The 26,504-nt window shown below is 34.5% G+C and overlaps 1 protein-coding gene across 3 annotated transcripts in view; it reads right to left on the reverse strand.

Moving 5' to 3' along the window:
- Positions 1–1,499: 1,499 nt before the first annotated feature.
- Positions 1,500–26,504, reverse strand: part of LOC118741483 (putative GPI-anchored protein pfl2) — a 135,050-nt gene continuing 110,045 nt past the window's right edge. For all 3 annotated transcript variants that reach the window (XM_036473480.1, XM_036473479.1, XM_036473481.1), the window contains exons 2-6: positions 17,152–18,173; positions 12,198–12,452; positions 11,821–12,124; positions 10,617–11,276; positions 1,500–2,490 (exon numbers count right to left, since the gene is read on the reverse strand). In XM_036473480.1, the coding sequence (XP_036329373.1) occupies positions 1,810–2,490; positions 10,617–11,276; positions 11,821–12,124; positions 12,198–12,452; positions 17,152–17,717 (2,466 nt within the window). In that variant the 5' untranslated portion in view covers positions 17,718–18,173 and the 3' untranslated portion in view covers positions 1,500–1,809. The remainder of the gene's footprint in view (positions 2,491–10,616; positions 11,277–11,820; positions 12,125–12,197; positions 12,453–17,151; positions 18,174–26,504) is intronic.

Genomic DNA, 26,504 nt, shown 5'->3' on the forward strand with positions numbered 1-26,504 from the left:
GACGCCCTCTCCAATCCCCTCAGTTGTTTTGGAGCCATCAGTGTACCACTGTATTGTGCTCGTCTGTTTGTGACTCTCCATAATAGAGGTAAGCCATTTCTGGTGAACGAAATTTTTCTCCGGTGAAATTTTTCATTTCATACCAAATTTGACCTCTCAAAAAAAATTTCGAGTTTTTTGAAGTTTTCAAGGCTTTTTCCCAGTTTAAGGGAAACCCGTAAATGGAGAGATCTACACTATTACTCCAGCTCCGAAGAAGCTTTTTTATGGCAGAAGTACACTCGGAGGTTTGCAATTGTTTGTCGAGGGGCGATCGCTATTTGAAAAACCTTTTTTGATGTTGCTGGAACCAGAAATTGAACCATTGAACTCCCGAATGGCAGCAGGTACATCTAAACACTCAGCTACAGCGGCAAGAGCACTATTAAAGTCCGAAAACAACGTGCACACGTGAATTTTCAGTGATTTTTATTTAATTTGCTTTTGATCTAAAGAAAAACTTTGAACTTATGGTGATTTCGTTTCAACCAAAAAATTTTGCCTTTTGATTGCCCTCTCTATTTTTGTGTTGGATTCTAAGTTAAAGGGAAAGGGTGAGAAAATTGTGAGGCAAATAATTTTTGGTCATTACTTCATAAGCATTTTAACTGTATGAAAACTATGTAGAATAAAACCGGTTTACCCGGTTTTTTCGTAATTTCAACAGAGGGAACAGAGGGCTTTTTTAAATTGCAGTTTTTCGAATAACTTGAAAACCGGTTTTGGAAAAAAGAATAATCGAATACCCTAGTACACACTTATCGTAGTTTAAAGTACAAAACCATGTATCGCGGTTCTGTAAAACCTCGTAACTGACATTTGTGCGAAAATAGAGAGATTTGCTCATCGGAAGCTCCGGACATCAAGCCTTATCTATTAATACCCAAATATCGATATTTAGATATAAAACGTAGCGATAATTAGGGATACAAGAGCGAACTGTGTTGAAATAAGACAAGTTTTACTGTCTCCTGTAAAATTTTGGCAACCTCACATACGAGGTTTTGCATTCTTTAATTCTTCTTTAAAAACGACGATATGTATCTATATTTACTTAGCTATAGCTACATATACCTACATATATATTTTGCTAAATATATTTACAGAACAGAAGACAATTCATGGTTTTGCTTATGGATTCATACATACATGCATACGTACATACATACATACATACATATGTACATATCGTCACCTGAAATGCAAAAGGCCGTAGCTAACAAAAAAAATCTTAAGTTTTCTTATCAAATCGTATTATGCAAACAAGTAATTTTTAGCAAAAAAAAAACCGACTTCAACTGTCATATAAAAAAAAATATATATATATATCTCATGATCGGATCTTAACCAGATTAATATGGGACCACCTCTGAGACACTACCTTTCCGATGCAAAAAGAATTATCGAAATCGGTTGACGTGGTCCAACGTTATGCGGTAACATACATAAAAAAAAAAAAAATTCCGACGAACTGATAACCTCCTCCTTTTTTGGAAGTCGGTTAAAAATACATTTTCTTAGTTACGGCTGTTTGCATTTCGGGTGACGATATATGTATGTGACGACTGCCTTAAATATAAAAAAAAAGTTCATAGAAAATGAAACTCGAATAGAGCAAATATATTTGCCGGGATAAAACAAAACCAAGTATGTATGTAAGTACATAAATATGTATAAGTTTGACTTTTGGATTTTGCCTTATATCTAATGAAGGATACTAAAACATACAAAAAAAAAAAAACTAAATATATTCGGCTATAAAAACGAAAGCTAACTACCAACGTCCGGGATGTCACCGCTTCCGGTTCGTTGTAAACTTCCGTTGTTTGTGTTGCTGTTACCGACACATCTGCTGCTACTTTTACAGTCTTTATTTTCTATTGGTTCAATATCAGTATCAGTATCAGTGTTGCCGCCAGTCACTTTGTTCGGAATTCTAGGTCCACTGGTCTCATTCTCATTATTTGTTTTCTTTTCAATGGGATTGTTACTGTTCGCATCACTTTTATAAATATTTGCGCATATTTGTAGCGTGAGGGCGGCACAGCTACTGCTGCTATCATTATTGCTACAGAAATTCGCTTGGCGCTGTTCCTTTACGTGTTGTTGTTGTTGCGTTGGGCCTTCTTGCCTCTTCTCTTCTTGGGTTTGCTTTTCTTTGTGATTTGTATCGGAGATGCCGGTAGTACTTCCAGATTCTGTCGATGATTCTGCTGCTGCTGACGTTGTTCCTCGAGGGCTTGCTGCGTCCGTCTTGGTCGCCGTTTGCAAAGCTAGCACTTGCCGCGCCTGCGTAAGGCATGCGACACACGGGCAGGGTCCGCCTAGCTTTTTCGCCAGCAACGAACGTAATTTTAACGCAGGCCCTAACTTCATGCCCAACGCATTCAGCAAATGATCCTCGGTGAGCAGAGGCAACCCGCTGCCATCGATGCATTGATCACGAAAGTGCTGCAAGAAAAAGTAGAAAAAGTTCAGCAACAAGTTTAACGGGTTTACCTAGGTTAAAGTTTTCGATTTTTGGTGAAATATCGAGTTCTAATACCTGTTATTTTATGAATACTTACATACATGTATGTATGTATAAATCGAGACATAATTGTCTTGTCTTCGAAAACCTTAAGCAAAATTTTGTAAGGAAACCAAATTAGTTCCTATCAGAAAGTGCGCTTTTGTAACTGTTTTTGAAGAAATGAAAATGGTCGTCGCCACCACTATCCAATTTGTATGTAAAACCGCTCGCTGAATCCAAAAATAGAGTCAATTTTTTTTCTTTATGGATACGTTTTCGAGATATTTGCAATTTACCGTTATTCGGCTTATGAAAAAGAGTTTCGACTTAATCTAGCATATCTAACGAACCAATGGAATAATCGTAATACGAGGTACGGAAAATGAAAGCAAATACAATTTCCATAAACATTTACACATCACTTTTCAATAGCCCTGACAATTTCTAATGGTGATTTCGTTTCTACCAAAAAATGTCGCCTTTTGATTGCCCTTTTCTCTTTTCTTGTTCGATTCTAAATTAAAAGCAAAGAGTGAGAAAATTGTGTGTTCGTTTCTTAAAATGTCACACTCTTGTACGGCAAATAAGGCACCTTTTCTGCCCTTTGAAGCTTTGTCAGGGGAGATGGTTGCCCTGAAAATCAGATGGTTGCTTAAAACAATAATATGATGAAATTTGTGATCTGGACAAGGACAAGAAGGCAAAACATGCATTTTCAAAGGGTTGAGTGTAACATCAAAGACATTTTGCACCGTGCAAGGGCAACACATTTTTTGGTAGAAATCACCATAAGGATATAATTAGTCACTCCAGATTTTTTTTTATGAAAAAAACGAACGAAATCAAACTGTATGAGGGAAAAATAACAGTTTCTATGTTAATATTTTGCTCTTATTTTAAAGCTTAGAAAAAAATGAAGCTAAAAGAATAAAGAAAATCGATAGATAAATAAGATAGTAATAATTGGTCAAATGAAAATGAAATGCGCAAGGAATTTTTGTATGAAATATGAGTAGAAAAGAGTGTTACTGATACCCCACGTACACCTGAGTAGGCAGAGTGTTTGCATTGAAAGCAAGAGATGTCATAAATGATTAATTAATTTCTCAGAAACTATCAGGGCGGTTTATGGAGAATTGCATTAGCTTTTATTTTCTGTATCTCGTATTGCGATTATTTAATTGGTTCGTAGTTCGTTTTTAAGCTGAATAGCGGTAAATTGCAAATATCTGGAAAAGTTATCCATAAAAAAAATATCTCAATTTTCGGAATCACCGAGCAATTCTACATAGGAATTGGATAGTGGCATCTATAGAGCATTTTTGCTGTGAACCAGTGTAATCTGTTAAGTGTGCGCATCAGCTCGGACGTCCGAACTCAGATGCGCTGTGCGCCTAGCGTAAAAATATTTACTTATTTTTTATAGTTTCAAGAAAAGTTCCATGATAAATTGTGCTGAGAATTAATGTATACGTGAATATTAGACCACTTAAAAAAAAAAACCTCCATGAATTTCCCCTCTCTACGATAATTCTTAGAGGTCGCTCGTAAGAAAGTGAATTCCTCTCTTTTGAGTTCAATATAATCTTCTAGGATCAATGAGAACGCTGCAAACTATAAGAATGATTAAACTCCATTTGAGAGTTATGCAGGCTCAAGATCTTTAAATTTTAACATTTTTTTTCCAAATGTAATTGCCCCGCAAATGCTGTCACTTTTAAGTCGACCCTTTTTCAAGTGAAATTTGTTTACTACTAAAGTGACAAAGTGTGTGGTTTATAAAAGTGATATTATATATTTCTACGGATTTCCGGAGAACGGTTATAAGCATCTCCCGTTTACAAGTACCAGAAAAAGTGATAGAAAATTTCACCTACAAGCCTAAAATACAATAGCGCAGTGGCAGTGGCAGTAACAGTTTTTAAAATCAGCTGTTACTTCAAATAGGTACGTTCGTTTAAAATCTCCAGTAAAAATCATCCAACAGCAAAATTCCCGCGAAATGTCATCTGTTCTCTCATAAGAGAAAAAATATCCAGAATAGTACGCGAACAGAAAACTTGCAGAAACTTGCAAGTTAGACGAACAGCTGATCGAATTTTCATCACAAAAGTGTTATCCTGACACAGTTTATTGATTAAATGAATAACTACTTAGTTCTTACAAGTTTGATTAGTCGAATCTTATCACTTTTGACTTCGAAACCATCAAATTCAATTGTGTGATTTGCGTAAGTCCTACCGGCTATTTTTGATCAGCGGTTTTTGCTGTTGGCACAAATTTTTCCAGCAGAAACTAACAACGAACATAGTCAATTTTTTTAATTATTTAGGGTGGAAAACAAGACAGGACCTAGACGTATATTTCTTCTTATTGTGACTTTCTTCAACATACGCTTCAATTTCTTTGTCGAAGTCACTGTCGGATTTCCTATATCGACAGTGGTGTCGACTGCGTTCCGATTACGAATACTGCTTTTTCAGCCGAGTACCTTTCTAATGTTTGGAATTAATTAAATGAATTGAATAAATACATATTTACATACTTCTTTCATTAGTAAGCCGCAGCAAGATTGTTCATTTTTAAATTTAGCGAACTTGTTGATTTAAATTAATGTTGACAAAAATGCAACCGTGTGCCACAATCCTGATTGCAAATACTTTCTGGCAAACATTTTCCCAGCACGAATTTGCCACTTCCCCTTCAAATGAAATGTGAAAATTGTGCTCTCTTGCAAGTATTACTGGGTTTTTGGCCAAACGAACACGATTTGGTAACAATTGGTACCAACTTGTACAAGTTTTTTGGAATAGCGAACACTCTTAGTATTGGCAGTCTCTGCCGCAGCAAACAATACGGTGTTGTCAGTGACTGCTTTTTTTTTTGACATTCCCTTTTCCTTGACGCTTACGCAATATGTTAGTGATTGGACGAGCTTCTCCTCCGACTTGTGGTGTGCGTGCGCCTTGATGTTATCACACAAAGGGGAGGGACCTACAGTTTTACGCCGACTCCGAACGGCGATTGTATTTTTATGAGAAGCTGTTTTTCAAGGCGCACTCGGAGGTTTGTCATTGCCTGACGAGGGGCGAGCGCTATTAGAAAGAACATTTTTATGTTTTAATTTTTGGTGTTGGTCGGAAACTGGACGCGAACCCAGGCCCGCGAAATAGTACTGCGCGCTGCTAACCACTAACTCCGTATCTACATTAGTTTAAATTATGACAAAAAATGTAATGGGAGGTTATAGTGCGCGAGGTCTAAGTCTTTTTGTGCTACTTAATTTATTATTTTTTTTAATAAGATTTTTTTGAACAAAATTTTGGTTGCTCCATTCATAGTTTACATCACTTGTGTATGCAGGGGCGGACCCAGCAGCAATTCTTGGGGGGCCATTTTTCAACATATATCGTGTACATAAATTTAAAAATCACCGCAGTTTAAAATTTTTAGAGTTTTGTTAGTTTTTAATTTCTTGAAGTTTCCCCTTTTTAATAACTTGAGTGGAATTCCAAAATTTTCTAAACTTTCAAATCTTTGTTAATTTGAGAAATTTTAGTAAACTCCAATAATATAATATAATGATGAATACTAGATTTCTAGAAATTTTTTATTTTTCAAAAATTTTGAGAATTGTAGGAATTCTAACAAATTTTTTCCAAGTAAAAGTGTCGAATATATAAAATTGATCAAACGAAGTTAAAAGTTTTCGAATGTTGAAAACATTTTCATATTTCGTCTTTTTTGAAAATTTAAAAAATTTTCGTAATTCTTGAAGATTAAAAAAATGTTTGAACGTTGATGTTTTCAAAATTTTCAAAAAATTTAAAATTCTCAAACTTTGTTATATCAACACAAAATTTTGAAAAGTCCAAAAAAGTGGAACAATTTGGGAATTTTTCAAAATTGTTAATATCTTTTAGAATTCTAAGAATTTTCTATTTTTTACACACAAGTACATGAACATAAGAATTTTTCGACAATTTGTGATGTTTGACATTTTTACATTTTAGGATGGATTTTAGGATAAATAAAATTCTCAAAATTTTGGAAAATATAGAAAATTTCTAAAATCTCAATAATTTTGTACATTTCAAAATATTCTCATCTTACCAAAATTTCTAGAATCTCCCGGATTTCGATAGTTTTTGAAATTTTGGGAATTATCCTAAAAATAAGAAATCTCAAGAAGTTTAATAATATTATAAAATTCAAAATTTTGGAATTTCGTTGTTTTCTGAACTTGCGAAAATATTCAAACTTCAATTTCCTCTACCTGTGTCCGCCACTCGTGTATGTATGTATGTACATATGTACAAATATACTGAAAAGATCAGTAAGGGCATGCACTTTGGCAAAGTACATTGCAACAAGGAAATTCATCTTTAACATGTTTGATCCAGTCTTTGCGGAACATTTTTGGTTTGATCACGACATATGTATGTATATACATATGTATGTATGTATGAGTATTTAAGCACATTATTTGGTGTCATTATTTCAAATGATATTGTGCGATCTGGAAGTGCGCATGCGGAACAAGTTCATGCATGCGACTAGAGCCAGCAAATATAAGCCGTGGTCAAACCGGACAACACTTGCATCGGTCAATGTGCAACAATAACAATCACGTTTGCTATACATATTAACTTTCATGCTAAGGGGGGGACAAGAAGGTGAGTGAGTCAACTAGCAGAACAAATGACCAGCGGATATAGCGAAGGTGTAACATTGCGAATACGAGTTTACCGAAGCGCTTTTACAGAGGTGGATAACGATATCAAGTACCTGACAAGCATGTGAATAGAGGCCATAACCAGTGCAGAAAATACACTCAGTTAACTGTGATAAAGCAAAACAAAAACAAGAATAAGTCCATGGATGTACTTTAGTAAGATGAGCCAACCAACAACTATGCACAACAATCGACAGCATCTGTAGCACTTCTGATAGCAACTTCTTCTCAACTAGACATTGAAGTGTCGTCTCGTGGCCATAAATACTACATACATATAATTCAATATTATTACTCAAACTGCTTTGAAATTTAGTTGAAGAAAGAGTAAAGGCATGCAATATAAAGTTCACTCAACACGGGTCGGCTTGGCTTGGCTTGGTAACGCATACTTGACGCTACATGGATGGACGATGCGCTCTAGATAGCGAGCGCTAACTGGCTCGACAACTACTAATGCTGTTTGCATAGCTGTTCCTACTGGTATTCGCTAAAGCTCAGATGCATATACATACATACAAATGTACATTAATACATACGTGGTACGTTTGTACATACATACATACACATCGCTCACTTACTCAAAGGTTGTCACAGCTCGCAAAAAAAAAAAAACGGACGCCTAGAGCTAATGATAGAGAATTACTTGTTTATCATACTTCATACTCTATAAAACTTGCATGCAAAAATCTTCCGCAGTTTCCGCACGAATAGAGAAAATGCATCTCCGTTTATTGTTTGGTGAAAAAAAAAAAATCGTCGATCTGTTCGGTACTCGAAATTTTGGCGAGCACTCTTTTCACGGTTAGTGGTACGAAGGTGCATAACTGGCGGGTGCTGCAGGCACCGTCATTCTCTGACCACCACAAATACATAAGCTTCGACATTTTGACCTCACGCAAAAGAAATAGTAGAGTCCTCAGAACTCCTAGAATCCTAGTATGAAAATACTAGACGATATGAAGGATAAGCCGCGCAGGTACAACACAAAGGTTGAACTTGACGAAGGAGTTAGAACTCTAATATCCATACTAATGCTGACAATGCATCCTGCCATCTTTCGCGCACTAAGCGTAGATCTAAACCTCCTTGTCGGCCCATAAATAAGTCTGACCTTATTCCTCCTAAAAACGCTGGAAAAAATTCTGTACACTAAGGGCAAGTCCACGGAGACTGCACACAGTGGTCTTGAAACAATGATAGGTATGACTAAAATGCCAACCAAAACTGCTTGCATACCTGTTTTGGAAGGCACCCATACACCAATATGCAGTTGGAATTAAAATCATATCTGCTCCTATGCCTAAAATATTGTCAAATGAAAATTTGGAAAAAATTTAACTGCAATTGTTAGTATTTCTTGTTCAACAGAGTATTCTAAAGTTATCGTTTTGTATATTAGTGTAAAAAAAAACAGATAGTATTTTTCTCGATGATAATATTTCTGATGTAAGCTATTTGATTGCACATCATGTCTTCTATAAGTCATCCGCAACATAAGTGTAATCACGAAGAGAACAGATTTAAAGTGTGCGCGCCTTGTGGGAGAAAGATTAAATTCGGATCGTCAAAACCTTCAGAATTTAATATAACCGGAAAATTGGAGTGTCTTATTAAAAAAATACGTTAGTGAAAATTTTATATTGACCAATTCGAAGTTCCCATTAGGCATTTGTGGTACATGTCGTAGGGTTCTCTGTGACCGAGATAAGGATATACCAAATGCAACGCGGCCTCTTCCAAACATGCCTAACTATGAAGATTCGACAAAAGAAACAAGAACAAGTTCATGCTCTTGTTATATCTGGCTCACTGCTCGGGCAACCAGCCATCCAAAAGTTATACAAGGGAGAGCACATACCTTTAATGTATTGAGTGAAAAAATCTCCACCAATGGGTTGACTGCTTTGTCAGTTGGGTCAGAATTAAAAAATCATGTAAGTAAACTCGCTAAAGCCTTCCGAAGCACAGAAATGTCGGAAACATTAAAAATTCACGTGCTTCTAAATCATTTGGAACATTGTCTGCATTTTTTAGGCAACGACGGCTTCGGAATGTGGTCGGAGCAAGCTGGAGAATCCATTCATGGCGTATTTTTAAGATTTTGGCTCAATTATAAAGTTAATTCGATTGACGACCCTAAATATATAATCAATTAAAAAAAAAACTGTCGTTGAATTTTCATCAAAACACATATGAATTTATATAAAATAATATTTTATATTGACTTTGTAAATTTATAAAATTTATGCAATAAGAATTATTAAAATATGCAATTATATAATATTATCTCTTGAATAACTAAGTTAAAATATTTTATGCTTATAACGTAAGAAAGTGTTATAATTATATTACCATAGACCTTCGCGATTATATAACTGGATTTGGAAAGTTCTAGATCAACATTTTATAATATTTTAAGCATAGGAGCAGATGGAATTTTATTTTCAACGAAATTTTGATCTATGATTATGTACAAAGACAGTTATGTAAGCCGTTTTGGTTGGCATTTTAGTCATAGCTATGGTTGCTTCAAGACCACTGTGTGCACTACACTTGTTAGTACAACACATCGAGAAAGCTTCCGAATACAAAGAATATGCTCTAGGGGTATTTCTGGACATTTACGAAGCAGGGATGTTGCGAATGTGGAATTTTAGACATCCGTATAACGGTTGCTTGTAACAGGCAAAACGAATCGAGATAGATATAGACAAATATATACATAAATGATCAGAATGAAAAGAGACATCGATTAAGCGGTGACTGTCTGTCTGTCCGTCCGTCCGTCCGTCCGTCTGTGCACACGATAACTCGAGTAAAAATTGAGATATCTTAACGAAACTTGGTATGTGTACTTCTTTTAGGCGTTGGACGGATGGTATTGAAAATGGGCAAAATTGGACGATAACCACGCCAACCTCCCATATAACGGTAGTTTTGAGAAATGCGAAAACTGCGATATTTTAGTAACTACAGCCTGCCAAACACACACCTACAGTCTGTCAGAAAAAACGGTAAGAAGAGGGGTTACATTCTGGCATTTTCTTCCATATAACGCATAAATAAAATCCATTTTGATATGGAAGAAAATGCCAAACACCTTTGATAAAAAAATCTTCTTAAATTTCCCTGAGTCATATATGAAATTAAAAAAATTTATTCTGCTGGTTTTTGCTGTTGAATTTCATATATTTTTATAAAAATAAGAAAAATTTGGCATGGAAAATATATGTAAATAAAGAAACGTCAGGGTATTTTTATTTTTGACACTGACTCTACAATATACAGTGTATATAGAATATGTGATGTTATTTGAATTCAACTTACCTTCACGTAATCAGCGCAAATATCAATTTCACCTACAAAAGCACAAACATCTTCAACGGTCCACTGGGCTACCTCTTCACTATGAGCCCGACATTGGGGCGTCGTAACAGATGGCTTTTGGGTCGCGAGTGCTGGTGAGCCACTCAAGCCAACATCGCTTAATTGTTCAGGTGTATGCGACCCTAGTCGTCTTTGTATCGCATTGCTTGAGCGAAATAACAAATTCTTTTCTGCAATAGTTAAGGGAGGAGGACTTCCAATGGATATCTTTAAGTCATCTGATTCAATACTGCTGCCAACAGTATTTAATTCCACTTTAAATCGTTTGGCCGCTGGTGGTTGAGAACTCAAGTCAAGCGGAACTGTCACCGCATTCGTTGCCCCGGTTGTTTTGTTTTTAGATGCAGGATCACTAGTTGAGTTGGTGGTTGAAATATTATTAAGTTTTTGCAAGGGACTAGGCAGGCGTGCAGATTGCGTCCCACGCTGCTGTTGCAGTTGAGCCGAATACATGAGCGCGGGTGATACAAATTGTGCGGCCTGTTGTAACGCAACAGCAAGATTGGGATGCGGCAAAATGGAGGTGGAATTTATTGACTTGACGTTTTGCTGGGGGCATCGAAGTATGGCCTGAATCTCTGCTTCCTTGGCTGCTCGTGCCTGCAACAAATTTCAAAAAGGGTACGAATTTTATCATCCGCTGAGAGTTATTTATAATTTATGTTGTTTGTTTTTTCTCTGTTTCGATAATTCTCTCGATTACATATACCAATAACCGGTTTAGTCGACTCTAGACACAATTTAGTTACCAACGCTAGGTCTGCTAAACGCACCAACGCGCCTTTCCTAATAGCCAATAATTTCTTAAAAATAACTTAAGTTGACGGTGCAGCCAATTTTTTTATAAGAACTAAATTTAGTGACAATAAGCGATTATTGCTAACTGAGTATAATTAAAAATGTCAAATGGTTTCTTCTTATAAACGCCTTACTTAATGTTTTGCAATAATCAGTTACTTTGGTATTTATTTAACTGTATATCATAGCCTTGTGCGAGCAAGAATCTTTTAATCTACATCAAAATTTTCTCAAAGCAATTTCGTAATTTTTTAAAAAAAGAAAGAACTACAAATACATAGTCGGGGTATATTCGGCTTATGACCACAGAATTTTTAATTAACAGCTCAAGTTGATTAACACTCACCAATGTAACTAATGCTTGTGTGCTGCTCATGTCGATCAATGGCGGCGGACACACACTTTGTGAGAACGGAAGATTGCTCAAGAAAGAAGCTGCAGCCGCTGCGACCGCTACTTCTCCAGGCGACATTGATAATCTTGGTAGCAGTTGTGGTTGTGTGTCTTCTTTTGGCATCGCATTTGGCAACGCTACAACAACAGCCGATTTACTATTTCCTGTTTGTTGGTTAATAGTTTTGTTGATAACCGGAGCGGGAGGAGTTGACGCAGAAGCCTCAAAATATGTATTACGCCGAGTCGAAGAAGAGCTGAAAAGAAAGAAAGAAACGAAAGAGGCATTGACAAATCATCTTGTTTCTGTACAAAGTTGTAAGTTGTTACTTAGTCGGGCTGGAATCATTATATTTAGCGGCTAAACTGCGCATAATATCGGAATAGTTGCGCGTTGTAAACTCTGGGGGATGCGCGGTTGCGTTTACATTTATTGTATCCATGTTGGGACCAATAACATTCGAATTATGACGCTCCACAGATGTAGCCTGTATCCGTAAGAGGGAAGACAGTGGAATTAGCGCTTCCGACGAGATTTGCTGTGGCGAGGGTCCTCGAAATGACGAAGGTGTAGTGCTGCGCGATCTAAATAGAGATAGAGATAATTACTAATGTATGTGTGTAGATAATTTTCCTTTTTTTTTGTGCTTAGGGTGATCCTTTTAGACCTTCTATTTGGTTTTAAATAAAATACTTAAAAGAGAACTGGATGTCGAAATCTTTAGTACTTAACACAAATTATTTCATTCAAATGTTGGCCGCGACTACGATGTAGGTGGTCCGTTCGGAAGGTCCAATTTTCAATTACGCTTTCCAGAATTACGCGAACTACGCGATAATTTGCTGAAATCAAATGTTGCCGACATCGCGGCCTTCAATTTGAGGCAACAAAAAGGTCGTTGCAAATGTGCGACAACGCTCGTCATTGACTTTTATGTTCTGTTTGCGGCCAACATTTGAATGAAATTATTTTTTAAAAGTGAATGTCCGAGAATTTCTTTCGGATAATAACAAGGATTTCTTCTTCTTTTCTGTCAAGTTTTTTTTTATATAAAATTAAAAAAAAGGTCTAGATGGATCACTCGATATACTTATGTGTGCAGTGCACACTGCGCACTATATGCATTTTTGGTTGTAACAGTCAGCTTTCCTTACATTACACTCGTATTTAAAAGTACAATAAGGACAGGTGATATTTGCAAAATATTAATTTAATTTTTTGAAATTCGCGATGTCATCGATCAGGTACGAACAGGACACCCTCATATTTATTAGTACCAGGTTGTTCGAGCTTTGCCCGGAGTGCATATACTTTTTAAAGTTTTCAAGATTTGGATAACTTAAAAAAAATATTTAGAAAAAAATAATAAAATTTGGATTTCGATATTTATTAAATAAGTTTCCTACTCCAAAATTTAGATGGCAACCGTATTACGAAGTACGCTGGAATGAATGGTACATATCTTGAGCGTATATGTACTGTGTATACTTAAAAAAATGCTGATTGAAATTAACAAAATAAAAATTTGCATTATATAGAAGAGTGGCAACCCTGATGGAAAATATTTTCTGATCAAAGTTTTCAACAATACCTTTCATTTGATATCCATATTGCGATGTTAAATTGTGTAGAATAGCAAATAAGTGGCAACCTTACATTATTATCCTAAGGGATAACATTTTGTATATAGGGAAAAGCATTGTTTAAGAACCTTCTCTTGGTACCCATGAATAGTAATATTTTATCTCTTTTTCTAAACAAAATATTAAGTAAATATGCGATTCAAAATAGGTGGCAACCCTATTAAAAATATTTTTGAATTAGGAATATTTAAAATACCTTCCATTTGATACCCATATTATTACTACTTTTTAACCGACTTCCAAAAAAGGAGGAGGTTATCAGTTCGTCGGAATATTTTTTTTTTAGTTTTTTTTTTTATGTATGTTACCGCATAACTTTGGACCACGTCAACCGATTTCGATAATTGGCATCTAGATGTCCGACAATATATTATTTTTTTAGTAGGGCTGCCACCATTTTAAAGATGATAATATCTTCACAGTTAGTTGGACTAAAAATGAGTGAAATAATACGGTTTCCGTATGTGCAATAAGCTTTTAAATTTCTTTTTGTGGGGTTGCCATCTTTTTAAAAATCATTACCTTACATATGTGTACATACATATGCATTTTTTGGTTAATGACATCTGTGTTTTCACAGTTTATTCAATAATTTTTTTTTGGTGTCAAGAGCTTGGCCTATAGATGTACAATTATTTTTTTTTTCGTAAGGGTTGCCACCTGTTTGTAAAGTCGAAACGAAAAAGTGCTAAGAAATCTTTAGTTTGAATATTTAAACTATTTTTGAGGTGTTTGAAGGAGGTTGCCACTAAATTAGTTAAACGAATTATAAAACCTAGTAAACCCGCATGGCGTCAAAACGCCAACATTTAATTAAATTTTTTAAACAGGTGAATCCCTATTCAAAAACCTCTAAAAATATTCCTAATGATTAATCTAAACCATTTCTCACTGATGAGAGGTCTAGCATAGTGTCGGTTTTCATCTCATCAAATTTAAAATCTCCCTGTAACTTCAAAAAATAAAACCTATGCACATCTATGTAGAATCCCAGTTCTTTAATTTGACTTCTCATTTTGGAAATTCGAAATGACGTTGCAGATGTGATGACCTTAAAAAAAAATAGATGACAACTCTAATAAAAAATATTATCAGCCTATAGTTTTCTTAAAACTCTTTCGTTTGACACTAATATTTCGATATTTCATTTATGCACCTTTCGTATAAGTAAAACGAATTCGACTTTTCAAACAGGTGACAACCCCTTTAAAAGTATTTTCAAACTAAAATCTTTCGCCTGGCATTGTTATACATATTTCAATTAACTGATGAATTAAGTTAAATTTAATTATTTTAATCACATGGCAACTCTCCTAAATACAGTTTAGAAATAACTATTTTCAAACCCATTTCGATTGATACCCATCTTCTGACAATCCATGTAATTTATTAAATAATTTTAGCTTAATTTTTTCAACAAAAAAAAAAAAAACAAATGCGCAGCTTAAAGATTTCTTAACGCTCGTTCTTTTGATGACATATTTTAAAATTTCATATAACTTATGTATAATTAAACGAAATACCACTTTCAACTCTCTTAAAAATTATTTTCGAACAAAAATTTCCTTAAATATTTTTCGTCTGACATTGTTATAAATATTTCATGTAACTGATGAATTGAGTGGAAATTTATTTTTTAAACACGTGGCAATCCTCCTAAATATAGTTCTTAAATAAAGGATTTTAGACTCGTTTCCATTGATAACCGTCGGTTAGTAATTCATTTAACTTATTAAATAATTTTAGTTTAGCCCTTTAAACTGGGGCAACCCGCAAACACATCAAAAATGTTATAAACTGTCAAACTAAGTGTTTCTTGAAGCTCTTTCATTTGACATCCATCGTTAATATTTCATAAAAAAAATAGTTCAATTAGATTTCTTAAATAGGTGGCAACTCTATTCAAAATATTTTCAAACTACTACCTTCTTAAACCTCTTTTGTATGACACCCATATAGCGATACCTTATTCACTAACTAAATTCCTTTAATTGAAATTGAATTACATTTTTTCAACATGTGGCAACCCTCCTATACGTAGTTAAGTTATAAAGCCTTTTCAAAACCATTTCGATTGATACTCATAATTAATAATTGATTTAACTTTTTAATTAATTTGAGCTTAATTTCTTAACAGGTGGCAACTTTTTTGCGATAAAGTAAAACCTTCTTGAACACCTACACCCTAAGCCCTTTAATTTGGTACCTCACTTTTGAAAAACGAACGGACGGTGCGGATCTGAGGGCATTGATTAATAAATAACTTGAGTTTAGTTATTTAACAGGTGGCAACTCTTTTCGAACAAATAAAACCTTATTGCACATCTACAGGCCAAGCGCTTTAATTTGACGAAAGTTTTAAAAAGTTTTGAAAAAGGTTATCGTTCAAAAGCAACGTTATAATATATGGGGAGAGGGGATTATCTGTTAGGCCCAAAACTTGTGCTGGTAGCATGAAGAACATATCGAGCCTTAACCGCCAAAATAACGTAAGCGACATTTTTTCCAAAATTTTCTTTTTGATGCAGACATGCATCTAGATGCGATAGGAATATTTCTGCATCAAAAAGAAAATTTTGAAAAAAGTGTCGCTTACGTTATTTTGGCGGCTAGGGCTCGATATGTATGTACCAAATTTGAAAATGATAACTTTCTTTTTAGAATTTATTTATGTTCTAAAATTCATTTATGAGTGCTTTTCAAACCAATTCACTTTAAGTAAATCCGAGATTCGTATTTCCTTTCCAGTTTTTCCTAACATGAGTTCTGAGTGAGTTTGAAAAGGAAGTTCACAAGAAAATGTTCGGGAATCATTCACTACAGCTCTATTTTTGCAATATCCCGACAGGAAATACATACATATATAAACAACGGAAACGAAGTAAGACGTAAACATTCAGCCTCATTGCGTAAGTCGTAAATTAGGCTAAACTGTACGACTCGACAACATTGGCATTGTCCACTGTCGTGCTGAAATAAGCAAACGAAGGAAATTGTCGAAAACTATGAAGTGCTGCCAAATTTTTCCGCTTAAATACACCAGACGAGTCGAAATTTTAGGCAATGACATGAAATTTTCGATACGATTCGACTCTCGAAAAACGACTTGCATTCGACACGACTCTTGCAATGAGGCTGATTATTTAATTCATAAGCAATCATCAAGTCATCCATCGCCCGAGTCTTTAGTTAGTTGCGTTCTGCTATGTTCCGCATTTTGTTTGAGACATACTTATGTATGTAGTTATGTAGTTCAATTATCTTGGAAGACATAGGTTCACGAAAGCTAATGCTTCGGCGATGAGTCTTGAATTAAACAGTACGATATGCAGAGAAGGCTGATTCGAGAGCCGCTGCGGGTGTTGTACTCATTGGTAATGCCCACGCAGGCTGGGGAATTTCTCGACATTTTTCACCACACGGCGCGGCGTATGTTGAAAGGTAATTTGAAACGGTCTCGATACACCCAGCTAGATAATTAGGGCATATAAAACTTGAATTGCGGGACGGGAAAAGCGGATAGCGGATAGCAGCTTAACAAGTCAAGTTTTGAAAACTAATATTTTTGCCACAAATCCACAAATAAATAGCCATTTTTAAATAGATGCTTAGTTGATATTTTATTTTGATTTTTACGTACCTCACCACTGACGACTGAAGATCACCATTAGTACAAGGACCAGGACTAACTTCTTCTCTTTTCACGTTTCCGATGTTGGTTGAGGAGATGTTTTTTTGGGGTTGCTTTTGTGCTGGTTGGTGTTGTTGGGCATTGGGATGAAGAGTCTGCTGTTGATAAGGATGATTATTTGTCATGTTAGGGTTTGTTATTAGACTGCCAGAGGAGCCACTGAGACTATTCATCAAAGTATTCGCAATATTATTGCTGGTGTTGGCGTGACTATTGATATTTGTCTTCCTGTTGGAGTTATTATTATTTTTACTCGACTCCATTATGACATTGTTGTCCAAAGAGTCAAGTTGTGTTTCGTCGGTCGACACTGTTGTTGTTACATCCGCTTCTGTAGCTTGCGCTGGTAATTTTTTCTTCTTCGCCTTCTCTAAACAGATGTAAGCGGCTGCTGTGGCGGCTAATACAGGTGAAGGCGTGGTGGTGGCCAGATCAAAGCCAATACTGCTCGACTGCTTATCGACTGAATTGAATCCGCCACCGAAAGCAAACAGTAGCGAACGCTCACTGAGCATTTTATCGGCAGAGAAGTTAGCTGCAGTGGCAGCAGAATAGTCGTCTACAATGGCTTGTGGCACCCGTCGACAAGATGAATTTCTTTATGGATTGTTCGTTCTACTTTTAAAATCTCTGTATGCTGTTTGTTGTTGCTGCTGCGTGGGTTATAAGTAGTAGCGGTAGTTAAAACATCGTTCAAGCCGCGATCTGTTGTTACCGCTACTCCTCTCAGTGCTGCAGTGTTGACAGTGTCATCAAATTGACGCAATACCTTTGTCGTGCTGGTATTTTTTTTTGTTTTTGCTTAAATGGTGATTTATGTGCGTCACGATATCACCAACATCGCCAAGTGTTTTGTGATTGCAGCTTTCGCTTGTGAAATCGAACTAAGTACATACATACATTTGTGCAGGCTGATTAATAGTTGGAAAAGTAACTATTTTTGGTGCTCTTGCGCTCTGTATTTCTGATACCTGTAATCAATAAAAAATAAGATGACTTCTTTAAGGTTTTTCATAATCTTTTACTATAAACAGGACTTATTGTTTAGTGGCATTAAAGCTTGCCGTATCGACGGTACTATGGCAAAACCTCGTAACTCAAAACACTCTGAAACAAAACTGCAGCAACAAACTCTACATTAATAATTACAAAAAAATCATATTTAACAACTATTTGATCTCTGTATTTAAGATTAAGTATGTACATTTTAGTTAGTTAAGTAAAGTTGCTACGTAGGAATCTAACAAAAAATATATTTTCTGGTTGAAAGAACCAGAACCAGAAGAAGAAGGTTTTGTCTATATTTCTTTTCGATAATTAAATTTTTTTTATAGTCTACCTCATATTACATATTTTTCTCTGACGTCATGATTTTTTTAAAAGACTTTTTAATTTCAAAGATATGATTAATTCCAAAACTTATTTAAAAAATTCAGTGCAAGGTAGAACAAAAATATGGGTACCAAATGATGTAGAATTTTTTGGGTTCACAAGGACAAGTAGCAATTGAAAATGCCACTTTAATCAATTTAATTTTTTTAAGCTAATAAAGTTAGTTCTTAACATATAATTTTTTTTTTATAAAAATTGCGAAAATTCAAGAATATTCAAGGATAAAACTATAAAAGGGCATTCTCATTATACACCAAAAAATTTACACTGCTCTTTCTCTACAGAATTTTCCCTTTAATTTGATATCCATACTGGTTTTCTAAGTACATTGCACTGAATTTTTTTTAATAATTTTTTGAATTACTCATATATTTCAAATTTCAAAGTTCTTCTAAAAAGACATGACTGAACACTTCGTCAGTCCGTCTGTGTGCACACGATAACTGGAGTAAATATGTGACGACTGGAGCTAAGGACGGGTTGTATTGAAATAATAATAAATTGTCCAAAGATCTCTTGGAGAAATAGGCGTTAAGCCCCGCCCCGCCCTGTTATGATTACGTATTAAGGTTGTCAGATTAGATTTTTCACCCTGAGATTAAAAAAAAAAGAAAGTAAGCATTCACATGTGAACACATTGAAAGATATAGAAATAACATCCAGAACTTTACGAAAATTTCTTACGTATGCTGTTTGATTTTCTCTTCTGTACTTATATTTTTAATTTTTTGTTTGCCAAATGGCAATTTCTCCTTAAAGCGCAAAAAATTCCAATTTCTCTTTAAAGCATAAAAAAATTCCACTAAAACCGAAACTGACTAGGGACTGGATTTTTATGTATTCAAAAATCGCAATTACGCGCATATAACATGCACTAAGAAATCAAAAATATGCACTAAAACCAAAAAAAATATGCACTAAAAACTGAAAATTATGCACTAAAACGAAAAAATATGCAAAACGACTTCGCGCATTTGTTTTGCTTTCTTAATTTTTATACCTTTCATGAGCATGAAATGGTATTATAACTTTGGTCCAATGTTTGTAAGTACCAGAATAACAAAAGATAGACCCATTAAAATATATACTTAAATGATCAGAACGTCGAGCTGAGTCGACTTAGCCATGTCCGTCTGTCCGTCTGTCTGTCTGTCTGTTTGTATGCAATCTAGTCTCTCAGTTTTCGAGATATCCGGATGAAATTTGGTAGGTGGGTGTTTTTATAATGTATTAATCATTTGTCGGAACCGGAAGAATCGGATCACTATAAAATATAGCTCCCATACAACTGATTGTTCAGATATGAGAGTTCTCGTTATAACTTCTCCATTTATTCAGCTAAGAACATGAAATTTTGCAATACTTCCATCCATTATTTACATAAAGCTTGGAGTGAAAATTACAAAAATTGGGTCACTATAACCTATAGCTCCTACACTACTGATTGTTCAGATATAAGATTTTTCGTTATAACTCCTCCATTTAAGGAACTAGTAACATGAAATTTTGCACTGTTGTCACTGATTATCAAAAGAATACTTTCAATGAAAATGGCGAAGATCGGGCCGCTATAACCTATAGCCTTCATACAACTGATTGTTCAGATATGAGATTTTTTGCCATAACTTCTCCATTTATGCAGCTACACATGAAATTTCTCACCTTTTTCACTCATTATTAACAGAATATTTACAGTGAAAATAATACAGATCGGGTCATTATTACATATATCTTTCATTCAACTGATTGTTCAGTTATGAGGATTTTCGTTATAACTCCTCGATTTATGCAGCTAGGAACATGAAATTTTGCAATACTTCCAACTACTATCAACAGAATTCTTGCAGTGAAAATAACAAAGATCGGGTTACTTTTACATATAGCTCTAATACAACTGATTGTTCAGATATGAGATTCTTTGTTATAACTTCTCCATATATGCGCCTAGAAACATGATATTTCGCACTATTTTCACTCATTATCAACAGATAGTTTACAGTGAAATTAACAAAGATCGAGCTACTATAACTTATATATTGCCTCCATACAACTGATTGTTCAGATATGGGGTTTTACTGTAAAACTCATTTCCTTGGACTGCTAAAACAGATACATTTTGTAAGCTATTCTATAAATAATAATACAAAGTCTACTGATTGTTCAGATACCAGTTATTGCGATATATCTCCTTTATGTAGGAGTCTAAACCCATTAAATTGTGTTAGCGGTTTACATACAGATCACACAGCAGTGACAATCACTTAGATTGGTGCTTTATCTTTCATACCTCTAATTGTTTAGATACGATTTTTTATATATGTAACTCCCCTATCTACACATGTATGTGTGCTGTGAATATATAAATTATTTCAAATACAGTAATCTGTTAAAGTAAAAAAAAGTTGTCAGATGTTCATGAAAGGTATGAAGCCTTCGGCATAGCCGAAGACAGCGCTGCTTTTACTTGTTTTTATTTACTTTTATATTTTATTACAAGTTTATAATTAACACAAGGATATATTGTAACTTTTACTGCCATGAAAAACTCAAAATTAATTAAATATAATCTAAATTTTTTTAAAATATGTATGTATGTATTAAAAAAAATTAAGCACTTCAGGAAAAAAGTAAAAAATTGATTTACAATCAATTAAAATACATATTTGATTTCCATATTTTGTTTTAATTTGCTTTGTTCAGGGCTGTATTGGCAAACAAATTAATAGCACCGGATCACAAATTTTAGTTTGGTTTTTGTTCTCCAAACGCCACTATCCAATTTCTATGTAGAATTGCTCGGTGATTCTGAAAATCGAGTTAATATTTCGAGATATTTGCAATTTACTGTTATTCAGCTAAAAAGAAAAAGTGGTTCCACTTAATCACGTATATCTTACGAACAAATTTAACAATTTTAAAATGAGATATGGCAAATAAAGCTAATAAAATTCTCCATAAACCATATATACATACATGACTTGCCGATAGGAGTGATAGGTTCTGACAAATTAATTAATCATTATAGTTTTTTTTTATAATTTTTTATGAAAAAATTAAAATAAATTAAACTTCAACAGCAGAAAAATTTTAAAAATAACAGGTTCTGTGCCAAATTTTTGCGTTTGTGCTAAAGGTTGTACTGTTACAAAAAAATTAGGTTAGTAATGAAGAAAATCGATGGATAAATAAAGAAATAATGAGTGGTCAAATGGAAATACGCAACGATTTTTTGTATGAAAATTGAGCATGCGAGAATGTAACACATACGCCACGTACACCTGAGTAATTATTAGAGTCCAACCGATTAATCGGCATCGGCGATTCTTTGGAATTTCTTTTCGTATGTTCAAGTGAAGCGACCCAACTTAAAGAAAAACATTTGCAGACAGCTCACAAAAATTTTAGATTTTTTTGATTGAAGGTGTTTCACGTTTTTTCCATACAAATATGTTCGACAATTTTCTTTTTTATGGAGGACACTGCCGTCAAAAAAATTGACAAAAATTAACGGGATTTTATAGCAGCTTGAAAGTTGCATTTCATTATACTAGAATTAAATGGTCAACAAAACTGCATACCAAAATTCAGATTAAAAAGTTTGAAATTTTGGTGAAAATAAGCAGATTTTTGTAATTTTTGTACAAAGGTTGAAATCTGAATTTATGTGGTGTTTGTTGTAGAGGTATGCGCCGCCGAGCCACGCCGATATTTTCGTAACTCGGCGGCGGCGGCGGCGTTCGGCGCCTAAAGAATTTTGTACAAAATTTTCATGATGTATGTACATTGAAGACATCGTTTGAAGGAACTAAATTCTACTTGTATAAAACACAATTTTACAAGTACAGGATTTTCCGCAGTAGACAATTCTTTTCAATACTACAACAATACTACTTTTTTATACACCTACTACAACAACAACAAAGTTATAACACATCAAAAACTTTAACGCCAATATCTCAGAAAGCAGTTATAATAGAAGCGGCCTCTTTGCATCTAACTCCTCAATTATTGGAGATAAAACAAAGACAAGCTGATTTTTCTATGTATGTTTTTAATATTTTGAACAAACACATTTTATTCTGGGGCCCCACATCTGATTTTAGGAAGTAATACTTTTTGTTATAATTTTTTATGGAATCGGCATCGGTACCTGAAATTGGAATTGGAATCGGTCGGACTCTAGTAATTATTTATTATGTATCTCATTTTAAGACTGTTAAATTGGTTCGTAAGATATACGTGATTAAGTGGAACCACTTTTTGTTTTAAGCTGAATAACGGCTAAGTTGCAAATATTTCGAAAATGTATCCATAGAAAAAAATTAACTTGATTTTCTGAATCACCGAGCAATTCTACATAGAAATTGGATAACAACATCCAGTGTAGTTCTTGAAAATTTTCAAAGTTGAAGCGTTCGCTATTTGGCCATAAAAATGTTTTTTTTTTGTAAGGAGAACGTTCTTTCTACGTTAACACTGGTGATTGAGGCGTACTTGAAGCAAGCTAGTTTATTGGGATTATAGCCGTTAAGCAGGGATCACACGATTCGTACATTTGTACGGATTCGAACATTTTGGCAGTCACATAAATAGTAGTGTTGTTTAGAAATTTGAGTTCAGCTCAATAAAAGAATTTCCAGACAGCACAACTCTGCACCTAATAGCCCGAACACAATGAAAACTACGACCTACGGACCACAGCTGGCAAATTGTTTTTCCACATAGTCTTATGTAGATAATTATTTTGGCGACGACAGGGCTACGCGACGACTGTGGTTGTGGCTAGATTAGATCCATTTCTATTTCTATTTTTCCAGCGACAGATAAGGTTCTTCCTCTTCTTTTATGTCAAACTCATACAAATTCATGATGTCGCTGAAAATTGGAAGCTGTGGCCTATAGCTCATAGCTAGCTTTCAATGTGTTCAGCACTTAATTGCCAAAATGTAAAAATCTCTACAAATGTACAAGACGTGTTATCCCTGCTTAACAGCTGCCACTTGCAGCCATTTGGCTACTTAGCACACCACATATTCCCTTAAGTTCCTTAAACCCCTTATTTTTTTTGTAGAATGGTATCTTATTTTGCCTTGATTTTTTTTGCCCAAGTCCACCCTGCACACCTTGAATAGTAGTAACAGCAGCCTCCACAAGATGCACTTGTTCAGCCAATGATTTTTGCTTCCAATTTAGTTATTTTTTCCGACAAGAAGCTGTAGTTTGCATTGATATAGGCCAGGGGTGGGCAAGGCCGAGGCCGAAAAGAGCCACATGTAAATTCTAAATGCTACAGAGCCACAAAAAAAAAAAAAAAAATTATTTTTAAATAAAAATATTTAGGGAGTTCACAAGTCGTGCTATTTGTCATATTTGCTCTTTTGTACTATTTTTTTAGAACAGTTGTAAAATGAAACTTGTGAGCATCCCATACTTTTTCGTGTGCTATTGTACAATATTTTAACAATTATATTTGACAAAATCAAAATTATTAAAACAGCTTTAGAAAGTTTATAATGCCCAGAAGAAGCGAGAAAAGCAAATTAATGGCTGCGATTTGCGAGAAGTACGCGCAGGACGCAATGATGGAAGGAAGTGAGTTGTCAAATAAGTCATTTATGAGTTTTTTAAATTTATTTGGTGCATTTTTGTTAGGCGATGAAGATGAGGAGGAAGAGATCGATGAAACTTTTAGGTTGAATATGCTTGGTTTTCCCCGGACACGCTTAGTTTTGCACTGAATTAAAAAAGATCTTTTATAAGTTAAATATGTTATGAATTAAAGATAACTTACTCCATTGCCATAAGATGACTACATTTTTTTATTTAAAATTTGAATATTTTATTGTACTCAGACAAGGAAAAATGTAAATAAATAGAAATGTCTGATCCAATAGCACTCACAAATAGCAAAGTATTTTTCAAAGTTGTATTGTAATACAACAATTTTACTTGTAAAGCAAAAACAACACTTTTAAAACTGTTCTAAAAAAATAGTATAAAAGAGCAAATATGACAAATAGCACGACTTGTGAACTCCCTAATTATTAGAAATGAAAAACATGAACTTTATTATTATTCTAATGCACGTAAGATAGATAGCAAAGACAATTCAAAAGATCCCTTTGGCCAAATTTTCAAAATCTGATTTTACATCAGTTAAAGCCGTTCGTAACAGTTCTGTTAAATGTAGTTAAGTCAATTGTGAACGGTATTTTGACTTCGCGAATTTCATTGTAGAGTACAAAGAGAGAAGAAAGTTATACGTTACACCAAAAATTTAAAATATACGGCACGCAGCTGTTATCAACAGCGGATATTTTAAATCTGGTACTTGTTGCCGTAATTCAAGCAATGGCAAACCTTAATAACGGAATGAATTAGCATCAAGATCTTACGGGGTGTGCATAGCTCAGTGTGATTAGCGCTTCCGACTTGGCACATCGATGGCGCGGGTTCGATCCCAGCTGAAGTCTAGAAAAAGAAGTCCGATGAGGAGATGTGGTGATCTCCGAAATAGCTGCTATAACTTCTACCGCTTAGACTTTGTTGCTTTTTCAATTTTTCCCTAATAAACAAAATCGTGGTACAAAGCTCAATAAAAATATTAAAATAAAAATGTTAATAAGCCACAAAAAAATTGACAATGCACAACTTTATGTTGCATAGTGTAAATTCATCTTTAATTATGTTACATAAAAAAGGGTTTATGAAATATGCAAACGTACATTTAAATAATTTCAAATCGGCAAATCTTTTTTCCATAGGGGTCACATTTATCCTCTTTGACATGTGCAATATTTTTTTTTTCTAGCCATGTAAAATGATGAAATGTTCTTTTTTTGTGATCGTGTATAAAAAGACGTAGTTTAGCTGCAAAAGTTAAATTAATTTGCGACAAATCAAAAACATGTTAATTCTTTCCTTATAGACACAAATTAAAGTTTTGCAAATGTTGCTTCATATCGGTAAATAACATTAAGTCAGAGAGCCAATTTTCATTCTCCAATTTCGGGTAATCCGATCTCAATTCGTGTATATGTATATAAAAAGAATAAAAAAAAAAACCAATGGCAAAAAAATAAAAAGTAAAAAGAGCCGCACTCTGCTAAGCAAAGACCCGCATTTGGCTCTAAGAGCCGCGTTTGCCCACCGTTGATAATAGGCTAACCGTGCTTCCATCGAATTTGAATCTTTTGCTTTTTCCGCCTCATAAAAAAGCAAGATATTGAAGATGTTTGATTTTGGACTAAAATTCCGCGCTTTTCATATATCTAACGGTAAATTTCTGAAATACGGTAACTGTAATACTTCGATATTTAAGGACGCTAATCTAATAAAGGTTGGTACTCACAACAAGCTCTTATAAAGAAATAAGATTATTATGGAATTTCGGAAAATGGGTGTTGTACCGCCCACTCACTCACTATATAAAATTATCGCACTAAATTTACCTGAACACCTGAACGAAAATGTTTGAAATAGGGACGAACCAGACGTGCCTACCCATATAACGGTAGTTTGCAGAAAGCTGAAAAAACTCTATGTGATACGCGCGCCGGGTATTTAATGTTCGGCTTCGCCCGAACTTAGACTTCTTTACTTTACTTTTGTTATCAAATATAAAATGTCGCCAATGCATGATGCGCCCGGGTCTCCTTTCTTCAATGAAACAAAATCACAAGCATATCTTACTATTTTTCGGCTTATTTGGGGACGTAATACTGTGCGGTTTTAAGTAAAATAAATATGTATAGTTTCATAAAACTATCTGACGATCGGAGGTTGCATTGGATAAGAAGCTCAGACGAAACAATTACATATATTCTCGACCATCGATATACTTTTATGTACATATGTATGTATGTATGTATGTATGTATGTATGTATGTATGTATGTATGTATGTATGTA

This window comes from Rhagoletis pomonella, unplaced genomic scaffold, assembly GCF_013731165.1.
Source record: "Rhagoletis pomonella isolate Grant_MI unplaced genomic scaffold, Rhpom_1.0 Rhpom_scaffold_00006, whole genome shotgun sequence".
NCBI classification, from domain to species: Eukaryota; Metazoa; Arthropoda; class Insecta; order Diptera; family Tephritidae; genus Rhagoletis; species Rhagoletis pomonella.